The sequence below is a fragment of the Ahaetulla prasina genome, chromosome 1 (genome assembly GCF_028640845.1).
Source record: "Ahaetulla prasina isolate Xishuangbanna chromosome 1, ASM2864084v1, whole genome shotgun sequence".
In the NCBI taxonomy this organism is placed as follows: Eukaryota; Metazoa; Chordata; class Lepidosauria; order Squamata; family Colubridae; genus Ahaetulla; species Ahaetulla prasina.
In genome coordinates this window covers 130,094,218-130,117,912 of record NC_080539.1, presented here as the reverse complement: position 1 = coordinate 130,117,912, position 23,695 = coordinate 130,094,218, and the positions used below count along the sequence as shown (strand labels likewise).

At 37.1% G+C, this 23,695-nt stretch overlaps 1 protein-coding gene across 6 annotated transcripts in view; it reads right to left on the bottom strand.

Annotated features, from left to right (window-relative positions):
* IBTK (inhibitor of Bruton tyrosine kinase) overlaps nt 1-23,695 on the bottom strand; it is a 46,181-nt gene that overhangs the window by 5,874 nt on the left and 16,612 nt on the right. For all 6 annotated transcript variants that reach the window (XM_058175897.1, XM_058175898.1, XM_058175880.1 and 3 more), the window contains exons 9-25: nt 22,824-22,947; nt 22,142-22,313; nt 18,197-18,368; nt 16,973-17,581; nt 16,250-16,336; nt 14,783-14,865; nt 14,656-14,693; nt 12,511-12,607; nt 11,868-11,969; nt 11,390-11,507; nt 10,288-10,348; nt 9,205-9,332; nt 7,748-7,860; nt 5,244-5,392; nt 3,034-3,197; nt 2,359-2,451; nt 624-767 (exon numbers count right to left, since the gene is read on the bottom strand). In XM_058175897.1, the coding sequence (XP_058031880.1) occupies nt 624-767; nt 2,359-2,451; nt 3,034-3,197; nt 5,244-5,392; nt 7,748-7,860; nt 9,205-9,332; nt 10,288-10,348; nt 11,390-11,507; nt 11,868-11,969; nt 12,511-12,607; nt 14,656-14,693; nt 14,783-14,865; nt 16,250-16,336; nt 16,973-17,581; nt 18,197-18,368; nt 22,142-22,313; nt 22,824-22,947 (2,454 nt within the window). The remainder of the gene's footprint in view (nt 1-623; nt 768-2,358; nt 2,452-3,033; nt 3,198-5,243; nt 5,393-7,747; nt 7,861-9,204; nt 9,333-10,287; nt 10,349-11,389; nt 11,508-11,867; nt 11,970-12,510; nt 12,608-14,655; nt 14,694-14,782; nt 14,866-16,249; nt 16,337-16,972; nt 17,582-18,196; nt 18,369-22,141; nt 22,314-22,823; nt 22,948-23,695) is intronic.

Sequence of the window (23,695 nt, the reverse complement as noted above, 5' to 3'; positions counted from 1 at the left end):
CTGGCATATTTTCTTGCCAGAAGACCTGCTGGATTTCCAACACAAGTATCTTGTTTCACTGCAAAACAATGCTTCAAGAGAATGCCATATACTGCAAGCACAGAAACCACAATTTGATGCCAAATGCCATGCTCCTTTTTTAAAATTAGAGTTATACCACATCAACAAATCTCAACATGTTAAGTACACCTCTTTTTTTCTCACTATTAATTAACTACTCAGGAATTTTTAGTGAATACTTTATTTACTAATACTATTTACTGATACAAAAACATAAACAAGCTAAGCCTTAGACATTTATTTTATATGGAAACTTTAAAGACAAAGATAAATACAGTTACTCTATGAACCACGCATTTTTTATTTTTGGTACTCCTTTTGGACATAGTCATGCTCTTGGTCCAACCACTCAATACTTCCACAAAACACCACCAGTAATGATTCTTCATGGTTTAAAGTAGGTTCTTTTCCTACCTTGAGATGCCAGGGATGAATAAAAAACTGACACTCAAATCAATACTCTAGCATTAAATTATTGTGCCTCCCATAGATGAGTCTGAAACAAACCTGAAATGACCTCAATAGGCAGTAAACTTAAAAAAAATAAATTAGAAGGTTCATACCACACAGTCGCTGGCTTTGTAGTTTTGGGGGCTTTTGATAACACAACTGCCTCGGGCACAATCTCTGGGTTATTATCCTTAGCAGCCAGAGCCATCAATTTCTTTTGCTTCTGAGAAAGTTTATTTCCATGGGAAGTGGCTCTACTAAAATTAGATACAGAAATGTAAAATTACTTTACTAAAGTTTATCAAACAGAATGTAACAAAAGACTACCAGTCACAAAATTAATGGATTATATCTTGCAAATTTACAAAACTATTTACCACAGTTAACCAAATCCATAATTAGAATAATAGCAGTTGTAAAAACAAATGTCCTAATCTGTGAATATGTATTCATGTAAATCAGGGGTGTCCAAAGTTTTTTGAGTGAGGGCCAAATACAGAAAAATAAGCAAAGGCCCGGGCCACCGGGGGGGGGGAGGGGGGGGGGCTAAAAATTTTTGTACCAGTTCTGTGGGCGTGGCTTATTTTGGGGTGTGGCTTGGTGGTCATGTGACTGGTGGGCGTGGCTAACTCCTCATGTGACTGAGTGGATGTGGCTATGGGCATAGAAATCTAAATACATAGAGACCTAAATACTGACAGCGGCTACCAGTAATCCTCGGCTTGCAACCACTCATTTAGCGACCAATACAACAGCACTGAAAAAAGTGACTTACCACCAGTCTTTGCATTTATGACCTTCGCAGCATCCCCAGTTACATCAAAAGTCAAGCTTTTGGCAACCAGCATGTATTTACTGGGATTTTCCGTCCGTCGCGAACTCTCTTCCCACTGAGGGAGACACAGCAGCCAATGGAGGGACTCCGGGAGGCCCAGGCGAGGCCCGCACCGCCTCGCAGCCACTCAGGTGTGCCACGCGGCTCCCACCCAGGCCAGAAAGGGACGGGCTAACTAGGGGCGAGAGGGCGGGCACCGCCCTCCTCCGAACGCCGAGGGGCAGCGGTGACAGCCTGAGCCCGGACAGCAGCAGCAGCAGCGCCGACGGCAGCCGATGCTGCTGCGCTGGCGGGAACGGCTGCTGTGCGGGCGACGGGGGCGCCGAGGAGGCCACGGCCACGTCGGCGACGCATCACGACTGGCCGGGATCGGCGGCGGCCCAGCTCAAACTCCTGCCCATGAACGACCAGATCCGGGAGCTGCAGACCATCATCCGCGACAAGTAAGCGCCCCTGAGCGCTGCAGAGCGCCGCGCCGGAGAGGATCCGCGGGGCTGGGAAGCAGAGCGCCGCGCCGGAGAGGATCCCGCGGGGCTGGGAAGCAGAGCGCCGCCCGCCCGCCTCTTCCTCTGTCTGGTGGGCCGGGCTGGAGCCATGGGCGCCCTGGGCGCCTACAGCCCAGTGGCGGAATGGCCGCCCGCAGCCCCGGTGGGCGGGATCGCCTCAGCGGAGCCACTCCGCATCTGCAACCGGGCGAGCGGCGGCTTCCTTGGGGGCCAGGATGGGGGCCGCACCCCACTGTCCACCGAGAATTTGCTGCGGGCCAATAAAAACTGACCCGCGGGCCGCAGTTGGCCCGCGGGCCGTAGTTTGGACACCCCTGATGTAAATGAATACATAAATGACCCATGTTTGCAGGACAACATGAGTTCTGCACTACTAATACTAATTTTTAATCCAAACTGAAACTTCAGAAGCATTGATTCTAACAAAGTTGTTTTTTCAAAAAAGATACACAACAAATTAGGACTTTAATACAGTGAAATTGATTTTATTGCACCCTTTTTACTAACCATGAATTTATTTTTGGCATGCTTTCACATTTCTGTAGATTTTCTTCACTTTCCATAATGGTTCTTAAATCAACAGCAGGAGGACTGGCAGGACTGAATAAAAAAATAACGAATTGTTCACTTTTTAAGATATCCATTTTTACTTACATTCCAGTTGCCAAACACCATTGTAGCCTTCTATATGTAACCGGATGTATAATTTATGTCTACCTCCTCAATTATGGCAAACCTCAAATAGAATGTTTTCGAATGAATGTTTTATTTATACATATTTTTCAGGAAATATATACACCAAGACTACTTTTAGATCCACTGACAATACTGAGTAAAATATTTAAGATAGAATTTTAGGTAAGATGCCTGCTTATTTTTCTTTTAAAGTCTATCATGAATTAATATTACAGATGGAAAATTGAAACTGTAACCAAACATAATTAGGCTTGAAAGACAGCTCACTGAAAGGCAGAAATTAGCATCCTAAGCAGAAATATATCAATGTTTTGAGCAGAATGACCACAAACTAACCAGAAAGTCAGGTGATCTGATTCTTCAAAAATCATTTTTATGAAGGCCCTGCATTTTAATGACGAGGGAAACTCACATTCCACAAACAAAGGAACAATCTTGCAAGAGGACAGAATTTGACAAAGGCAGAAACACAGAGAAAATGTATACCTAAAAGAGCCGGCAAGCCAGTTGGAAGGATTCACATAGGTGCTTTTGTTATTAGGAATACTCTGTGGAAGAGATTGTTTTTGCACTGATGATCCATGACAAATTTTTAACTCTTTGTTGGCAGGAGAAACAAATGTATTTGAAATACCCATTTTCTCTTTCACCTGTAGTCAAAACATACTGCCATTACATAGTTGTAGAAAAAGAACCTTGTGAACTTTTCAGATAATCTATTCAATCTATTTTGGCTGAAGTCTATAAAGGCAACTATTCTCTCTTTTATCTCATTTTAAAAGCTAGTTTTCATGTCACATTGAAGTGCTTTTAACATTCTTCATTTTGGGAAATCACCTGGACAAACCCTATTGACTTTTGTGCCACTTTCTCAATTGATTTTTATTTATCTATTTAAATAATTTATATGGCTACCTGGGTCACAATAGTGATTCTGGGGAGCACATGAGAATTAAAGCATGAACCACAGCAATTTAATGATTTCATTCTCCAAGAAGTTTGGAAAGGAGGGCTGTTTTGGCATGAATACCGCATCCAGTTTTGGTCACCACATTATAAAACAGATGTTGAGACTTTGGAGAAAGTGCAAAGAGCAACTAAGATGATTAACGGCCTGGAGACAAAAACATGAAGAAAGTTGCAGGATTTGGAGTTGGCTAGTCTAGAAAAAGGGGACGCGGTGGCTCAGGGGCTAGGATGTTGAGCTTGTCAATCGAAAGGTCGGCAGCTCGGGGGTTCGAATCCCTAGTGCTGCCGTGTAACGGGGTGAACTCCCATTACTTGTCCCAGCTTCTGCCAACCTAGCAGTTTCGAAGCACGTAAAAATGCAAGTAGAAAAAATAGGGACCACCTTTGGTGGGAAGGTAACAGCGTCCCGTGTGCCTTTGGCATTGAGTCATGCCGGCCACATGACCATGGAGACGTCTTCCGACAGCGCTGGCTCTTCAGCTTTGAAGCGGAGCACCGCCCCCTAGAGTCGGCAACGACTAGCATGTATGTATCTTTACCCTAGAAAAAGGAAGGACTGAGGGTGGGGGGGGGGACATGATAGCAGTATTCCAGTATTTCAGGGGCTGCCACAAAGAGAAGGGGGTCAACTTATTTTCCAAAGCACCAGAAGGCAGGACAAGAAACAATGGATGGAAACTAATCAGGGAGAGAAGCAACCTTGAATTAAGAAGAAACTTCATAACAGTGAGAACAATTAACCAGTGGAACAGATCACTGGAAGTTTTAAAGAAAAGACTGGACAGTCACTTGTCTGAAATGGTACAGGGTGTCCTGCTTGAGCAGAGAGCTGGACTATAAGACCTCGAAGGTCCCTTCCAGCTCTATTCTGATTGATTGAGCTTTCTGTAAAGGAGGTTTTGGCATGCAACATTTAAGGAGTTTTTGCAAAGGGGAATTTTGCTGTGTTGCCACTCAGACACCATTTTTTTCTGCAACTGAACCCAGCCCTGCCCATCCCAGCAGCCAGGCCAGATAAATCTTGTCAGTAATGGGAGCCATAAAATGGCAAAGGTAAGTTGGGGCACTGGAGTGCAGGGCAGCAGGGGTCTCAAGAGGGCATGGTGGCAAAAGTGACCGAGACTGGGATTGAGTTGGGGCAGCTGCAGTTTCCCAGGATGTGGCAAGCAGCCCAAGAGCCACATGATTCTTGGTCTGCTTGCTGCCCGGCAAGGCAAGCTCCAGAGTGGCCTGGGGGGAGGGGGAGATGAGACAGTTGGGGGAAATTGGAATGTGTCTACAGTTTAAGTGTGGGTGAGCTGCCAAGTGCCCTTACATTTCGATCACATAACACAGGTGATCTGTGGGCACATGTTATATGTTCATTTTTCAGCGCCTTCACAATTTCACTGGTTGCTGAATGAATGGTCATAAATCATGGACTACCTTTAAATTATTCTGCACTAAAGAAAACATAATTTTATGCGGTATAATGTTTTGCAGATTACAAAGCCACAATCTAGAGTAGAGGGTTAACATCTGCAGAATTCAGGAAACAGCCCCAGATAAATGAAATACACATAAACCACTAAAGTCCAATTGACAGACATGGCACTTTAGATAAGAATGCTTGTCCCCTTAAGTCATTTAACCACTGGGTATGGTTTATCCTGTCTCTAAAAACTTATTAAATTTTATGCTATACTTAATACATCAGTATTAAGGAAAAACAATTAGCAAACACAAACCTCAATTTTATCTGTAGGGAGACCTGCTGTGAAATCAGGAGACTGCAAATCTCTGGGACTGTTCACTCCCACAGAACTGCCTTCAGAATCAGATGTCAGCATTTCAGGGAGGGATTCAATAGAATTAGCTTCATCCAGTTTCAGTATTCCTGCATGAACCGCAGGGGGAAAAAATACACAATCTTGGGACAGATCAGAAATGCCCAGGGAAGCACAACTACTGATACTGCATTCTGTTAACTGGACAATGGATCGCTATGCTATACAACGATGTTCCTGAATCTCACCAATTTTTAAGATGTGTGGATTCAATTCCCAGAATTCCCTTTTCAGCTGGGGACTGAAAGTCTTACATCAAGTTGCTGAGATCCAGAAAGACTCCTCTAGTAGTTAAGACTGCCTGCTTGAGTTCACAGAGAAAGGGATTGCCCCAAATACTCTGTTTCAGGCAGGCTGCAGCAGCCTTCAGTATTCTTTCTTTTATGCACAATTCTCAAGACTCCCATTGCTGCACACAGTCATTCCTGGGGAATAAGGTAGCAGCTGTTTTTCTCCTTTGGTGTGGAGTTGGAATAGAAGAGTGTATGATCTCTTAAACACAAATTACACTATTTCAGTCATTTTGAGGAAACATTTTGAAACAGCATTGCTTCAAGCATGGAACGGCTTCGAAGTATTTGAAACACTTGCTTCAAATTTTCAGTTAAAAATTGCACGCCTCAGTGATGTGTATTATAATAAGTTGCTTGCATGAAAAAAAAATCAGATTTGTGTATTTTCTTCTTAACAAAATAAATTTGTCATTTGAAAAATCTAATGACAATCTTTCTTTTAATTTTCCTTTAGCAATAAGAGGCTACGAAGTGTTGGTTAGGAGGGCTACAACCCATTTAATATTCTATTAAGAAATGTATTTTTTAAAAAAAGCTCAGTATTGTTTTTACATAGTCACTATTTTTATACATATCACATTTAATAGTATTAATTTCACACAATTCAAAAATATTACTTTGAAATGTTATTTTAAAGCTACAACCAAAATGACATGAAGAAAATAAGTAATCTGTTATGTGTAGGACACTACGTATACTTTTTGCTACAGAGAACTCTAAAATGCTGATCAGTTTAATTCAATGTAAGCTAATTCTTTATGCCTGAGGTGTTTGTGAGATAGAGATGTTCTCTCTGAAATACTATTACAGCCATTTTAATTAAATAATCATTATATAATCAAGGAAGTGTTAATTTTTTTTTTTTAAAAAAACCTTCTTACAATACAAGGGTAGATTTTACTGGGAAAATAGTGGCTTTTTTAGGACTTGTCAACAAGCGATATTTATGCTTATGCTTCATGTAACCGTTAAGGTCAATGAGGCTGGAAGTAGCCGCCCGTCGTCACTTTGGATAGTGAGATGAGCAGCATATAAATTTAATAACTAAATAAAATATAGCTTCAAAATGGTTCCCAGTTTAAACCTGAATGAAGTCGAACCCCGAAGACTGAAAACTTCTGGAATTCAAATCTATATTCACCATTTCTTGGGCTGTATGTTTAATCAGCATGCTTATATCTTAATAAGTCTTATTTTAATAAGCAAACATTATAAGTAGAATATGCATTCAGATTGGAAATAAACCTATCTAAACACTAAGAGGAACAATGTGTACATGCACCTGTAACCTGTAATATATCATGCAGTTCTTGTGTGTTTCGATATTTATATTGTAATTTTTCAGATAACTGTATCATTCTGATTCTCTCTTTTTACTGAGATATCGGCAAACTGCAGCCACCTCCCAGTATTGTGATCAACTTTACAGAAAAGAAACTTCAATCTTTAAATTTCACAAAACATTGTAGTATTTTTCATTTTACAATCTCCTTTTGTGATCTCTCCATGGACTAATAGCAATAAACATATGCATAACATTATAGGGAAAAAAGGCACTGTGGTTGTTGGATATGTATTAATTTGCATCAGCAAACCATCACATTCCCCCCCCCCCACACACACACTTTTTAAATTTTACCTCCTTAAATGAAAGTAAGGGTAAAATATATTTTAAAAAAAAATTGACAGGAAACTTGCTTCAAGCAATTAAAACAATGGCATCTTTTTCTGGTGCTCTAAAAAATTGTCTCCAATTCTCTGGAATTAACAACAAAGTAATGTGGCTGCGCATGCACACATATGCACGGCTTTCAAAGCCACTACACAAGATGTGAAAAGGACATACTCCTATAGTGATTCAAAGACAGCTGCTTCGTTCATGCTATTGTGCACTGTGAAACAACTCTTACAAACCTAGCACACAATACTCTTCATTTATGAAGTAATTGAGCCTTGGGATATATCAAATCTCTAAGTTAATTCTGGCACTATAAAAAAAAATCAGCCATTATAAGCTATGTGTTAGTGCATACATTATAATCATGCCATTATGCAGAATGTTACCTAAAATCACTCTTAAAAAATAGATTAGCCCTGCTTTTTGCCACTAACCTGTAGTCGATGGATTCTGGATAATATCTGACAGATTATACCCTCCTGAACTGTCGGAACGTCTTCGAGGTTTCTTTTTAGCCTTTGCTTTAGCTTTCTTGAGGAGTGCTTCTCTAATTTAAAAAGAAAACCCAAAACCAATATTGATTTCCATCTCACTAATTCCTTCTAAATAATTAAAATGATCATTTGTACCCTGCAATCGCTAGGCAAAAGGCAGACCCTAATTCTTTTTCAGACAATACGTTGGCAAGGATAACAATTCAGAATGGAAACACATAACAATTGTAGTAATTCCCCTTAACAGAGAAAAAATTCAGTGGAAAATACATCTCTATAGGGAAGAACTGTACTCATTTTCTGTCACTGCCCCATCAACTGAGGTAGACAACCCCAGTCATCAAAGGTTGCAATCCTTGATCTAGAAAGATCTGAAACATTATTAATCAGTATTATTCAAACTTGGCAACTTTATGATGTGTGTACTGCAATTCCCAGAATTTCCAAGCCAGATGCATCACACATAAGTTGCCACATTCAAAAAACACTAATTTAAAATGTCCTTCCCTCTTACTACAACCTCCCAGATTAAAATTTCTCCAAATTCAAGATCAATGGTTTTCTAGCCCAATTTAGAAAAGCTTGACATGTTTAATTTATTCCATTCCAAGGTTCTTTCAGTCCTTTGCCATTTACCTTGTACTATAACACTGAAGTGGGCTTACTACTTATTATATAGCCTGACTAGGCTCAACACCTGAACACTGAAGTTGGCTAAACTTTTTTCTTCTTCTTCTTTAGTTTCAATCAAGACCATAGAAATTACAGCGGGCATTTATAGTACTCAAGAAGCATCAAAGGAAATATTCTAAGAGAAGAGTACACAGCTCTCAACTGTTTGAGGGCTGGACCAAACTTTCTGCAGCATGGTAAGCATCCTTCTAAGTTTTTAAGAGTGAAATTGGTGTTTTAAGGCATTACAAAGCTTTAAATACTCATTTTGCCTCCTTTGGCCCTTCCCCCAACAATAAAATGGGCCCTGTTTTTCGAGCCTATTCACTCTGGGGGGCTCTGAAGTCTGGCAGTCCCACTTTGTTAAGAAAAATATTTAATTCCATTCCAAATATATGGCTGTTTCTTAAATACTGAAGCTCTATGGGGCGGCAATGCTTCAGAGCCCTCTGGACTATCTTCTCTGGAGTGAAGCAGGACTCAAAATACTGCAATCTAAATGCCAAAGTGTGCTACTTTGCTCAGAGATTGCATTTCAGCATAAATGGTTTTATACATTTGCAAAAGACTGCAGGCCAATGTAGCAGCAGCTCTGAGACTCTACTATAACACACAGAATCAGACGTGGAGCTGCACTTAAAGGCTACTTCACTGTAGACTCAATTGGAAGAATGAAGAGCTTCATTCAAGCCTATTACTTCTATCAGAAGAAAAAGAATTCTCACTGCACAGCTTGCTCTGCACTCCGTTCCTCTTTTAGGAAGACAAAGGTTTCTCCTTCCTCAGGCTCCAGAGAACTAATATCAGGACCATCTTGGTATGGCGTAATTAATCTGCGCTCCATAGCAGGAATCTGCAACATTACAAAAGCTTTTTAATTTGACAATGGGTGGGGGGGGAGGAAAGTGCCAAATTTGTATTTTAAAAAAAGGCTGCTGAAATTCTGGAAAAAATGTATGGTTTAAAGAGTGCTACAATGTTCTAACAGTGTTATATAATGCATGAATGAATCTCGGGGAACAATATATAAAATATATAAAAAACACATATGTAGCCTTTATCAAAAAAAGTAGAAAATGTTCATGCATTTTTACTTATATTATACAAAATACAACACTGTTCTTTGGTGCCATAGGAATTTAATGCAATATAAAAAGAAAACCAGCTGAACTAAATTATTATCTAAATTAACTTTTTCTGCAAAGACAAAAGCAGCATCAGAGATGGCCAAACTTTTCAGGATGCACCCACTCCTATGCATCCATAAACAACTTCAAGGATGGTAAAAACAAAAAATGAATTTACCAAAATTTCACAATATTTGGGCTCTTGAATGTCATGGCATTTCTAGACCTAAAACCTGAAAATTATTATAGAGAATAAAATGGGGTGTTCCAAAAGTTTCACAGAAATTGCAAGCATCTTGTGTTCCATGCTACCATCAGTTGTGTTGCTCAACTGGTTATACTATTTTAGAGCTGCACTGCTAATACTAAAACAATGTTATTTTACAAAAACGAGAAACTGCTCACTCTGCCAAGATTCACTAGTGCATTTCATTTTATTTGGAACATCCCACAATATCTTTCCATAATTTTAATGAAGCATGAGATTGCTATCAATCCCACTTATAATCCAAAATAAATTGAGAAGAGAATGTCAATTTAAAAAATGATTTCAAAAGAAATGATATTACTTTAATAGTCTACATTCATCCAAACAGGTATCTAGAAAAAAATGTCACTACATTTCATCTTTCTAGTTATTTTAAATTCTAGTCCATTTTAGCTAATGAGTGTGGAACTCACCATTTTTCTATAAGAGGTAGAGAGATCTTTCAAAACTTCATCACTTAGAACATCCAGAACTCTATGACAAATACAAATGAAAATGTGGTTCAGTAATGGCATTATACCCTGTTGTGCTCCAGTAGTAATCAATGAAAGCTGAACAGGTTGACTTCTGAATATTTTTTTAATTTGGTTTCTTAAAGTATAAAGCCATGACAGCGAATCTATGGCACACATGCCAGAGATAGCACGTAAAGCCCTCTTTGCTGGCACACGCACCGTCACCCCACGTCAGATCTTCGTGGCGTTTCTTTCGCGAGCTTGTTTCCTTGTAAATGACGAAACAGAAGCTCACGAAAGAAAAAGATCTTACCTCTTGCTGCGCTGCCGGTGTTGGGATGCCCCATCTCCCACTGGCCAGCTGGTCTTTGAGTCTCTGCTGCGCATGTGCGCATGTCCTTGCATCTACGCATGGACATCCATGCATGTACGTTTGCACACATGCACCTTAGTTTAGCCATGCGCACATGTGCAGTTTGGGCACTCAGTGCCTAAAAGGTTCGCCATCACTGGCATAGAGTATACTACTAACAGACTTAAGTTCTCAAGTGACCAGAATTGAGAAAAAGAGGTGTTTTGAACTTGGAACAAAACAGAATCTTGAAATGAATGCATTTCATTGGAGCAAAATTTGAAACATGTCAGATGTTTTATTTCAACCTCAAAATACAATTCTTGGAATGTGTATGTTCTGATATGAGGTCAAAACACTCAAATCGACTGTTCTGACTTCAAAACATTTCATACATGAAAACAGAATTGGTTAAATGGCAGCATTTAAAGAAAAAAATATTGCAACCTGGTGAAGGTAATATGTTCAACTTGCAAGTGATTTCATTAAATATATGGGTTATGTTGTTAGTTAATATAATTCTGTTATTCCTATTTTTAGTACTTTTGTCCTGTTTCAATTAAAAAGCAAAAGAAAATCTTGCCTCTAGAGAGTTTAATTTTGATGTCTAGGTTTCATATTTCATATTTATACAGCTTTCCAAATAGGATGGGGGGTTAAAGGATGTGTAATCATTCAGTAAAACAGATATCAAGGCCCTGCTCTTACCGTGTTTCAAGTATGGCTGCCATGTTTAATATGATGAACTGCAAGCAGGACTGTTTTAGCTGTTCAGCATTATATGTGGCTGAAAATTCCAGGAGCTCAGCAGCATTCTTTAAAGTCACTGAAATTTATAAATTACTGGTTATTTATTTACAGAACATTACAGAGACAAATAAGGTGATCACTTTTCACCTAGTGCCAATCGTAGAGGACCCATACAACAAGAAAGGTTTATAACCATATTCCAGCGAATTCACAAGGTCCTACAGAATTTTCTAAAATGTATACTCATACCACACCGATAGCAAGAATTCATGTAGCATAGATTGAAAACTTTGGGTAACTGCACTTATTTTTTAAGAATGGGATTTGTTCTTTCATGTTTAATAAAAAATATGACTGTATGCTCACTGTGATACAAGCTTCTACATTATTTTAATAGAAAATGAAAATACAACAACAATCTGAAACAAAAACTCACATTTTTCTGTAATGGCTACTTCACAAATTTCTTTTAACCGTAACATAAGGAGCTGGTCTGCCACCACTAGAACATTGCAGATGAATTCCACATTTTGAGATTCTGGAAATCAGTGAAAAATTGTAACTTGAACGAATTTTCAACTCACTCTACTTACTTCCATGGACTAGCTGAACCAACATCACATGCTACCACTTGTAGTATATTAACTCCCTTTACACCAAATGGTTTCAAATGATTGGATAGGAATATCAGATTTTCCTCTCAAAGTTTCATTTTCCATAATGAATTATCTTTTACTCTTTTCCTCATTTCATCTTTCTGCAAGCATATTTTTAAAAATGAATCACTATTTGCAACAACTGTTGTGGGGAATCTTGGGCTAATTTTAAAGGAGGAGTTCCTTCCTCATGCAATCTTAGCCTTATTTGCAGTAGAGTTTCATACCATAGTTTGGGGCTGTCACTACTACTTTCTTTTTTACTTCCAATGTCTAGTCCCTACTACTCCCAATTTCTACTCCTGATGTCTCTCTTATCCCTAATTATGTGCAAACACAAATTTTCTCAAATTTTCTTTTCCTATTCATTCCTAACACTACTTGTTTTTATTCTAGTGATGTAAGAGATGTTCATGCCCTCACCATTTACTGCAACGGCTTCATCTGCGTAAATATAATCCAGGATAACCTGCAGGATTTCAGATGGAAACGGCAACTCTAGAGATGAACAACATGATGCCTACATGAAAAAGAGTTGACACAAACATTCTGAGTGCAAATCCACTTTATGATCCAGGACAATTTTGCTATAAGAATTTTCCCAAAAAAATCTTCAGATTTCAAAAGACATAGGCTGCCCATACAAAATAACAAGTAAGAAATAAGTATCTATGATTTTCAAATAATGACGATCGTTTGCCGAATCTGTTGGTAGCCCATACTGGTATACATTATATGAGAAATTAGGTTGTTTTCATTCTTGAAAATCAGGAGGGATATTCCCAAAATTATTGCTATCTAAGGCATGCTTTTTTCCATGACAATCGGATTAATGCTTCTTACATTTTAACATAAGAAGAAGTACAACAGAAGCAATATTTTTTAACCCTCTCCAGTTTCTACATGAATTGTGCTTCTTAATATACCTCTTATCTGAAAGATGATGGAAGCCCATCCAATGAAGAGGCTTCAAAGAATTATCTTTCCAATGAGATCAGTTGCCAGGAAGAAAGCTAATGCACAGAATAGAGCTAAAAAGCACGGCTGGCAGGCTCTTCTGATAGCAACTACAGACAGACGCCCTTATGTTCTCACAGCACATTGTATGGGAATTAATGATACAGTACATAGCATCCATGCTTCATCAACTGTTCTGAAATCTCAAGCCAAATGCAAACAAGGAGGAAAATCTCACATAGACACAGTATCCTGAAGACATAACTGAATTATTTGAAAAATTTTGGCAATGCTCCATTTTGGAAAATAACTGTAAGGGAGTCTACTAAATGCTCCATAGCTATTAGTCATCCACTGGCAATTTCAGTGTACACTAATTTGAAAAAGGCTCGATCTGACTTCATGCTTTCAAGATTGAATAGAAAAACCATTGAACATTCACACCACAAAAAGAATTCCCGATGCAATTGGGGAGGGGAGGGCTTGGATTACTGTTACATAACACTAATATGTGCGCATTATTAGCAATATAACAACCCATGCACATTCAGGCACAGCCCTAGGAAATTAAGTGTCAAATCCAGCAATAAATCAGTTGCCTCTGTTATCACTGCCAATAAACCACAAAATCTCTGTTTTATATTTTATTATATTGGATGTTGTTTTTAAATTCCAGAATTGTTTATGAATTGGGCGACTTTAGAAAGTTGAGTGATAAATTAAATAATAAATGTGCAACAGTTAAGCCTATAGAAAAATCTATTCCATTGCAATCAAGAGAACAGCAACGTACCGAAGCATTTTTATTCAGTAGAATGAAAATAAATGGAGTACAAGAGTAAAGAAGCAAATAATTTTCAGATATGGGATCAAAGGTTAACAAATGCGGCAGACAGAATGCCTAATGGCTTAACCAGATACATGGACCTGAACACAAGAGAATACATGACGATATGAAACAGTGTGACCTTGCTCCAAGTTGCAAGTATCATCTGGGATTACATTGGCTGGCACAGTATGAGAAAAGAATGGTTGTTGTTGCTACAGTGGTTTCTTTGTCACAAATACAATTTTTATAAAAGTTAAAAGTATTCTCAACCAGAATATTCTTTTTAAATCCTCCTTTATCTATTAAAAATCTACTAAAGTTTACTAAGTCCATTTTTGACATCCAGTGGGGACATTTAAATTTTCTTCCGTGTGAACAGTTTTATTATTAACTGGCCTTTTTAATATTTCATTTTTCCCTGAATATCCGAAGTTCCTCCCACTGAGTGAGGTTCTACTTCCTATTGTTGTATTTACATCTATCATGTCATTAAAATTTATCAGTATAGTGCAGCTAATATTTAATACTAATTATAAATAACTAATTATAAGTATTAAAAGTATGAAGTAACTATACATTCTTAAATCAATTATACCAACAAAAAAAAGAAATAGTGCTTTATTCTTGAATGATTTTTATCTTGTTAAAAGGATGTAATCCTCTATGCTGCATGGCATTACTTTAATTTAATTCATAAGAAAATAATTTTCTCCACATGATCCCCAATAAATACTTTCACACCTTTAAAAAAAAGGGTATTGGTAACAGATCTGCACACTCACCTCAATCCAAGAGTTGCTCAGCATGCTGTGAAAGTAGTCTGCAAAGGAGAAAGATTTCATTCTGTCATATATTAAAAAGACCCAGAACTATTAATAAAATAAGTAAGCCACCTTATATTATACCTACCAAGTCTGGCACAGAGCACACATTTGTGGCATGGGAATTCCTTTCCATCTTTAGACTTGATAGTCACATCACAAAGGTGTGAACTGAAAAAAAATGACATTATATAGAATACAATATATACAAATATTACATCAATTAACCAAAAACAGCAATCTGTTGCTTACAAAGCTTAACGCGTAAACACACAGTGTATTTATTTATTTAATTTTAAGTTGTAATTTTACAAAAACAAATTTGTGATTGAAACCAACAATCAGTGCTAGATTTTGTCCTTGCTGACTGAAGAAGCTTGTAGACATCAGTTTGATTTTATCTTGCCCATCTAGAAATGTGCATTTGTAGAGCCATATTTTAAGTTGCTTGGATAATCAATTTGGAGAATTTGTTATAAATATTGAAATTATTTTCGCAGAATTCTTATCAGTTACTATCCTGCTTTATTTTATACATCTAAAGCCATTTTTCCCACTACTTAGATACTATTTATTTCCTCCCTGAGCTCTTACATCCTAACATTAGCATATCTTTGTTGTTGTTGAGTCAGCAAGATGTTGCAAGCTACAATGTTTTCATCCTCCAATTCCTCTGCTCCTATGACTGGAGTGGTATCATCAATTGCTGATTGGTTTGTCTAGCATTCAAGTTGAGATTATTCTATCATTTGTATTGCAGAACTGACTTTGACTTCTATGGAGATTGTCAGCCATTGGTTGACCCAAAGGAGCTTTTTTCAACAGGCAAACCTCTTGAGAATTGAAGAAACTTCTTGGACGAGAAGCGAAATGTCTTCAAAGAAAAACCAGGAAGTCCAGCTGCCTCTTTAAAAAGCACCTTTGCGATGACTTTGACTTCCTTTTGTTAACTGATATTTTAAGATATTTTATTATCTTCTTGCCTGCATTAGATCCAATGTTACTCTAATATTGTTCCATTCCATTCCATTCCAATTTGCTGATTCCAGGAATATCAATGTCCAATATTGATATTTCTGTCTGACAACATCATGTTTGCTTTGGTTCATCATTCTGCCATTCCATATACCAATGTTGCAATCCTAAACTTTCTTTTGCTTCTGGTCACATCAGCATTGGCTTCAGTCCAAAATAGATTACCAGCATTACTTACCTCTGCTCTTTCTCAAAAGCTCATTGGATAGTTTCTGACCTAAGGAGCACCTTCTAGTATAATACTGACATTGAATGGATTGTTGAGTATCCATTTGGTTTTCTTGGCAGAATAATGGAGTGGACCTTCATTTTCTTTTCCAGGGGATCTTGTTTATTCTTATTCCCTCTACTAACTTCAGCCTATCATGGATGACTCTTCTTGGAGTATATACTCTGAATACCATAGCCATCACTGAGATGTGAAACTACTTCATCACAATTCAGGAAGAGTAGTTTCTGGATTACCCGTTGGTTTATTTGGCCTTGTAATGCCCACCTCTTCCAAATCCTATAAACTCACCATTTTTTCTGACTGAACTTTGGTTTGCTGCCATTTTTTCTGTTCACAACATTAACTCTTCCATTTTCTATCCTGATTCCATCTAGCCTGCGTGAAAATTTTTAAAAAAATCATCACAATTGTTATTACAAGAATTTATTTTGAAAGTAATAATAAATAACCAACAGAATTTTTTTGCCGAAGTTCAATACATGGCATTTTTCCAGTAGTGAGTACACATTTTTTCAGAATTAGAAAAATATCTGCTTTTGCATGCATTTGTTTGTCTGTGCCAGCAAAATAAAAAGATTATAAAGGCTTCCTAGAAACAGGAAAGGGATTAGGGAAGCTAAACAGGATTATGGTAAAGTCCATAACTAATTTGTATAATTATGTTATATTTACTGTAAAGTAAATGCAGTAGAATGTACACTGTCAACTTATACAAACAAGATGCTACTTTAGTTGTTAATTTTCTGCATATTTGTAAATGAGTTCAGCTGTATGGCTCAAACAGTAAGGTGGATCTCTCCTTTTAAGAATATTTTCTGTTCATAAAACTTAGATACAACACTGTACATAATTAAATACAGAAAGCTTCATGTTTTCAAATTTTTTCTTCTGAATGTAGAACACATTACTAGACACATCAATATTGGATCAAGATTAACCTGAAGATTAAACTCTTATGTGTGTGTGTGGGGGGGAATCAGACGTACAAAATCATAAAAAGGCATTACATACCTTGAACTTAAATTACTAAGACCAAATTTCTTTGCAGCAATTTGCAACATTTTAACAAGATTCATTTCTTCTCCAACATCTTTGCATTTTTTAGAAGTGGATTTTGATTTACTTCTCTGTTTTTCATTCATCATCTGCACTTGGTTGCGTCTATAAACCGCAAATGCAGACTTGTTATTAACGTCCCCATGAACAGCCATTTTATTCAAGTTTGTAATTAAGTTGTCTTCATTCTCTTCCACTCTTTCTTTGTACACCATTCTGGGCTTGTAGCCATGAATCAGCAGATCACATGAGTCCGTGTAAATGTACTGGAGAAGGTACATAAACAGGTCTGGATGAAGTTTCTCCATCACAAACAGATCACAACCAACTTCGTCTTTATCTTTATGATAAAGGTCAGCAGAATCTAACCAGTTTGGGTCTGATACAAAGAGTTTCCGGAAAAAATCAGAGCGCATTGCCAACATGTATTTGTGCACAGGAAAAGTCCGAGCGCCAACCTGGAAAGTAACATCATGGATGGTGTCCGTAACTTCAGCTTCTCTCAGCAACTTTCCAAAATCTTCAGTAATGGTGGATCTTGACACATTTGGAATTTCATACAAACTGGAAGAAAAAAGAACATGAGCATTAATTTTTCCAAGAAATCCAGCTATTCATTTATCCTGTAAAAATCTTCATGTGTAATAGAAAGAGAAAGCAACAATTTTAAAAACAGAAATTTTTAACCTGCTGATGAACATGAAACAAAAACACAATGAGCACAATCTTGCCCTGGTTATGGACAGTAGGTGCCTTTTAATAGGATGCTCAAATACATCCTATGTTTTGGAACAGGGAATGTGGGGAGCTCTCAACTGCTGACTGTAAGTATCTTGAATAAAGAACATTCATTCTTATCTATATTTTAATAATTAAAAAAAACATTTTCCCATTCTGAAGATTTAGTATGCTATTATTTCTTATTGTACTTCAACCCACATTTTGCTTAGTTTTTGAAATATAGCCCAATGTTGTTTTCTCTGCTGACAGCAAAGCTGGGTTTATTACCCTTTTCTTAGTCAGGTAAGAGTACAAACTTGAATGCTAAACATTAATGAGGTAAGAGCTTGACTAATTTGCATAAAGGCATAAATAATCAGAAGGGCGAATTTTCAGTTCACTAGCACTATTCCCTCAAGAAGTTGCAAAGGGAAAGGTTATCGCAATATGTACTCAAACCTTGTTTTGGGATCTGACTGTAAAACAGCAAAATTATATCCATTAGGATCTGTTGTAATACTGACTGCTCTATGCACAAAAGCAAGTTTCTCAAGTTGTATTCGTTCATATGTATTGTTTGCCTCATAGGATGAGATATCACTTGAAGAATTCTGAAGATTTGACACCATATCTGTAAAATAAAGAAAAAATTAATTAGGTGATCAGCAGAGGAAGATAAATATTTTTGAGTAATTTTAGCTTATGCTAAATTCCACCATAGTAATTTCACCTAGGCTAAAAGTTTATGGATTCAAATTTCTATTTAGAATCCTATCTAGTTTACTTTCTAAATTGTCTTGTAATCAGGCCCAAAACCACAAGGGAACTTGGCTGACTGTCAGTTTCCTCTCTGGACTTCTAAATTTTTACCCATAGTTTAGCAATCTGAGGATTTCTAAAACTTTGCAAGGATCTTAAGAGTAAGAGTATAGATAGGCAATAATGATTATATTTTTTCTCTTTAAGGGTTCTTAGATCTGAAGGCTATATCCCTTTCCCCACAAAGACACTGCTTCCGCAGAGATTTTTCATCATGTTGGATTTTATGTACATATTTATTTATTTAAGCAAGATACAATTATTTAAGTACTAAGCATTTGTTAGCTTTAAGCACAAGACAAGTAGGTTCTATCTTAGGCTTCTCTAGGGTCTGCAGCTCACACCAACTCAGACATAGCAGAAACCTTCCCATTACCAGAATGCAAACATCTTTAGTCCACATTTGTGAATGAGGCAAGGCTCTTGCTCATCTGCACTACGAAATATCTCTTCAGAATTCTTCAAGTGATATCTCATCTTACGATGCAAACCATGCATATGAACAAATACAACTTGAGAAACTTGCTTTTGTGCACAGAGCAGTCAGTAACACAACAGATCCTAATGGATGTAATTTTGTTCCCTCTCTCTAAGCAAGAAAATCCCTCTCTCTAAGCAAGAAAACGGAGAACTGTTCAAAAGTTTTAAATTTAATCAATGTTGCAGCAGAACTGGAAGAGGAAATAGAGAAGCTCAGTACTATGCCTAGGAAAAGAAAAGAACCAGCACAGTTCTCAACCTAATGGAGGCTGAAATCTGAAAGAAGCTGGAAAAAGCTGGAAAAAGCAGAGCAGAGAATTTTGCTTCAGGAATCTATTTTTCTCTAAGGAAAAAGATAAACAAGTCGAGTAAGAAAATTTCATTAGAAATTTGATATTTATCTGTCTACGTGGTATTAGTTAAGCCTTGCTGCTGTCTCTTGTGCTTATTTTTGCTGTGGAAGTAGGATGTGTATCTCATTATTTCTATCAAAGGCTATATCCAAGATTTGGGGTGAGGGTTCTTTATTAACTTCTTATGAGCTAAAAGATACCCTGTAAGCAGTTTCTATTTCAATCATACTAATTGTAGCAGACCACTGCCATCCTGTGGTAAGGTTAGAATACTGCATAAAACCCGCACCACCATAGCTTCATATGAGAGACCATTGAAAATAAATGGGAAAAAGGACTAACATTCAAGTTTAACACACGGAAATTTATTTTAAAGGTTTTTCTAATATAAATATTATTATTGAAAGGTTTATCCTCCTTAAATTATTATCTTTCACTGAATTTTTGCCAACTATCTTAAAATTGTATTATTTTTTACATTTTTTAAAATAAACCCTCATGACTTCGAAGAAAATATTCTTAATTTGCCAGGAATAAATTGAATATTTCCTAATATGAGCACTTTACCAGATGAAGAAAATGCTGAATCTAACCATCATCTACTATATCCGTGGCTGCTTTGGAAATAAAATTTATTACTGTGATGTTACAAATGCAGCTGATTTTTCAAAACCTGAACATCAAACTCAGTAATGCACAACTTCACTTTTTTATCGAATCCAAGGACTACGGCCATTTTTAACAAAGGTTTCTTTCCAGGCCTAACTGTGGTTGTAAATCAAGGACTACCTGTATAATGCCTGACTAAATAGAGAGAATCAAGTATATCTGGTTTAAGCAGTTGAGGTGGTTAGAGTATTAAATAAATATGCTGCTTTTGGTTTGCTTTGTTTTTTAAGTACAAAATACATTAGCTGGAAGCAAACAGCAAGAAAAAAGAAAAAGCTTTTCCAAGCATGCAAAGTTACAAGCCCTAAAATTTGATTGGCAGGTCTTTGGTTATTCGGGTTTTCTCCCGCGTAAAATTGGAAGTGTCTTGGCGACGTTTCGACGAAGTCTCATTCGTCATCTTCAGGCTTCAGCTTCGTGCTTCTGGGAGCTTGCTCCCAGAAGCAAGCTTGAAGCCTGAAGATGACGAATGAGACTTCGCCAAACGCCGCCAAGACACTTCCAAAACATATATATATATAAAAATACATTTGAGAACTGAAATTTCAGTAAATCCTGCACAAATTTCAGTATCATAACCCAGGATCTACTTTATGCATGCTAAACAATACAACCAAACGTTTTACACTGACTATGCATCCAATTCCAAAAGTTTGCAGTAACAGACTAATATGTCATATATGAAATAGTATGAATGTAATTCTTAATTTATTGATGAAGACTATGTTGCAATAAATGCATAGAACGGCAAGGCAATCAGGCAGAAAGTTACTTTTCATAATTATTCTGAAATATCTATGACAGTTTCAGAATCAGAGACATATGCATATATTAGAGTGCATATCTTGTTTTTTAAAATATCTCAAAATATTTAGAACCAATGCTTAGTTAGGAAAAAAAATCAATCATTTGTAGCATATATGTGGTTTAAAAGATATGTTGGTTTATGACATCATGTCAACTGAAATTCTAGGGCAAGAGTCCCCAACCTCCAGGCCACAGCCCACTACTGGGCCATAAGATGTCCCCACCACTTGCGTGGAACCATCTCCCCTCTCCCCTAACAGTCCACAAAGCCAGAAAAGTTGTGGAACTATGTTCTAGAATTATCCACTAAGATTGTTATCACAATATGGGCAGCTGTGTGTGTGAGTGTACACACATGTACACACACACACATACATACGCACATTGGTAATAACATTTGAATAACAAGCACATATTCTATCAGTTGTTCTATCAGTATATCTATACTATTTCAATACACTAGATGGCACTATCCAGTCAGATATCTTCTGTTCTACTGTATCTTCTGCTCTACTGTATAATATTGTCTCAGCTGTCAGCAATCCTAATACTAATTACCGCAGTAAAATTGCCATCATGATTTTTAATTTTTAATTTTATGTCTGTACACATAAAGTTCAGAAATAACGACAGGTAGTCCTCAACTTACGACCACAATTGAGACCAAAATTTCTGTGGTTAAGTGAGACATTTGTTAAGTTGAGTTTTGCCCCATTTTACAACTTTTCTTGCCACATTTGTTAAGTGAATCACCGCAGTCGATAAGTTAGTAACACGGTTATTAAGCGAATCTGGATTGCCCATTGACTTTTGTCAATAACTGCCATAAATGTGAGTCAGTTGCCAAGCATCCTAATGTAAATCACATGACCATAGGGATGCTGCAATGTTTATAAGTGTGAAAAATGTTCATAAGTCACTTTTTTCGTGCCGTTGTAACTTCAAATGATCACTAAGTGAATGGTTCTAAGTTGAGGACTACCTGTATGAGTGAAATTAAATGCTATTTTTTCACTGAGGGAATTGCTTCTGTTAGGTAACCATAAGACTGCAATTTGCCACTTTCACTGCAACTTTCTCATGTGCTCCCAAAATCTTCTCAGGACAGAGAAAGGACAAACCAGACTATAAAGGCAGATGAATGCTGACGGCAGGGGAAAAGGAATGGGATGCATGCCTATTCTCTTCATTTCATTTCCAGGAGGTTCAAGTTGATACATATCCAAAAATGATTAAATTTTAAGGCTTCAGTTTTGTCAAAAGGTTGTTAACTGACCTCTCTTTTCTGAATGCCTGTTCCCATCCCATTTTCCCTTAAAAGCTTCACCATCCTGTGTAACAAACATAATTTCATTCCTATTTAGAAAAACATCAGACATATACACTTGGCGGCCATAGATCCATCGGCACTGCTTCATTGGACTGTTGGCAGATTTCCAGCACAACACCTAAAACATAACATTTAAAAAAAGGGAAAGAAAAATAGGTCTAAATTAGTGGCACTCTATATCTTCATTTCCTCATTCTGCACTTATTATAGCAATAGCAATAGCACTTGGACTTATATACCGCTTTAAAGCTGTCTCTAAATGGTTTACAGAGTCAGCATATTGCCTCCAACAATCTGGATCCTCATTTTACCAACCTCTGAGGGATGGAAGGCTAAGTCAATCTTGAACTGCCAAATTGCAGGCAGCCAGCAGTCAGCAGAAGTAGCCTGCAGTACTGCATTCAAACCACTGTGCCACTGAGGCTCTGTATTTATTTTTTGTACTGAGAAGTCAATAGAGTCTATCTGGCTTCAGAAATCTAATTGTCTCTATGACTCTATTGATGCAACTATACATAATCGTTAACCAATTCAAAAAGGAAATTTTCAGTGTTAGAAAGGGGAAACGGAGGGCGAGAGTACAATAAGCATACTTATTGTATGCTGTCCATAGGAAGAGACAACTTACTCTTCCAGCTTGATCCAGTGCAAGAATATAAATCCTCAGACCTCCGTTTTCTTTAAGATGTTGAGGATTCACCCTGTAATCCAAATGGCCTCCGCTTACGAGAACCTTTTTTAGGTTAAGTTGCCTAAAGAAGGACACAAAAGAATTTATGCCGACATAAACACGAATAAGAACAGAAAAAGAATCTCACTTGGCAATTTAAAAGGTGTATTATTAATGAAAAAAACTGCAGTATTGACAGAGCCCAATGACGAAACAAAGAGAACATGATACAGTAACCTTTCTCACTCCTAAAAGAATATCACATTTGTACAATAAGCCAATGTGACATTTTGTCCTATTTTGTTGCTAACATTTTGCTTCACAAATCATGCAATATCTACCACACAACTTTTTTAAAAAAAACAACAATATTGTGCATCAATAAAAACAACACAAACTATTGACTGTAAGATAGTATCTGAAATTATCACTTGTAATGCAAAAAAAAAAATACGATAACATTCAAAATTTCCTTACAACTCACAGTTGTAGTTAAAAAGTACACTGGCTTAAAATCCTTTAACTGGAGATAACTGGAGAGTTAAAATAGTTATAATCTAGATAAGGCCATTCTTGGTTGAAGTATCAGTGTAAACACAATAAATCATTTTAACAAACCATAATCCTTTCAGCTTTCTTTATACTCAATAAATCAAATTTGACTCTACAAGTTGCATTAATTAAATTGTAAAGATTACTGACAAGAATGCATGCAAAGTTGCTTGGGCACCTGAAAAGAGAACGTTAAGCATTATTTTTAAGAAAGCATTCTAGTTGCAGATTCAAGTAAGCTGGAAAGAATTTGATGATAATGATTCAAATGATAGTCA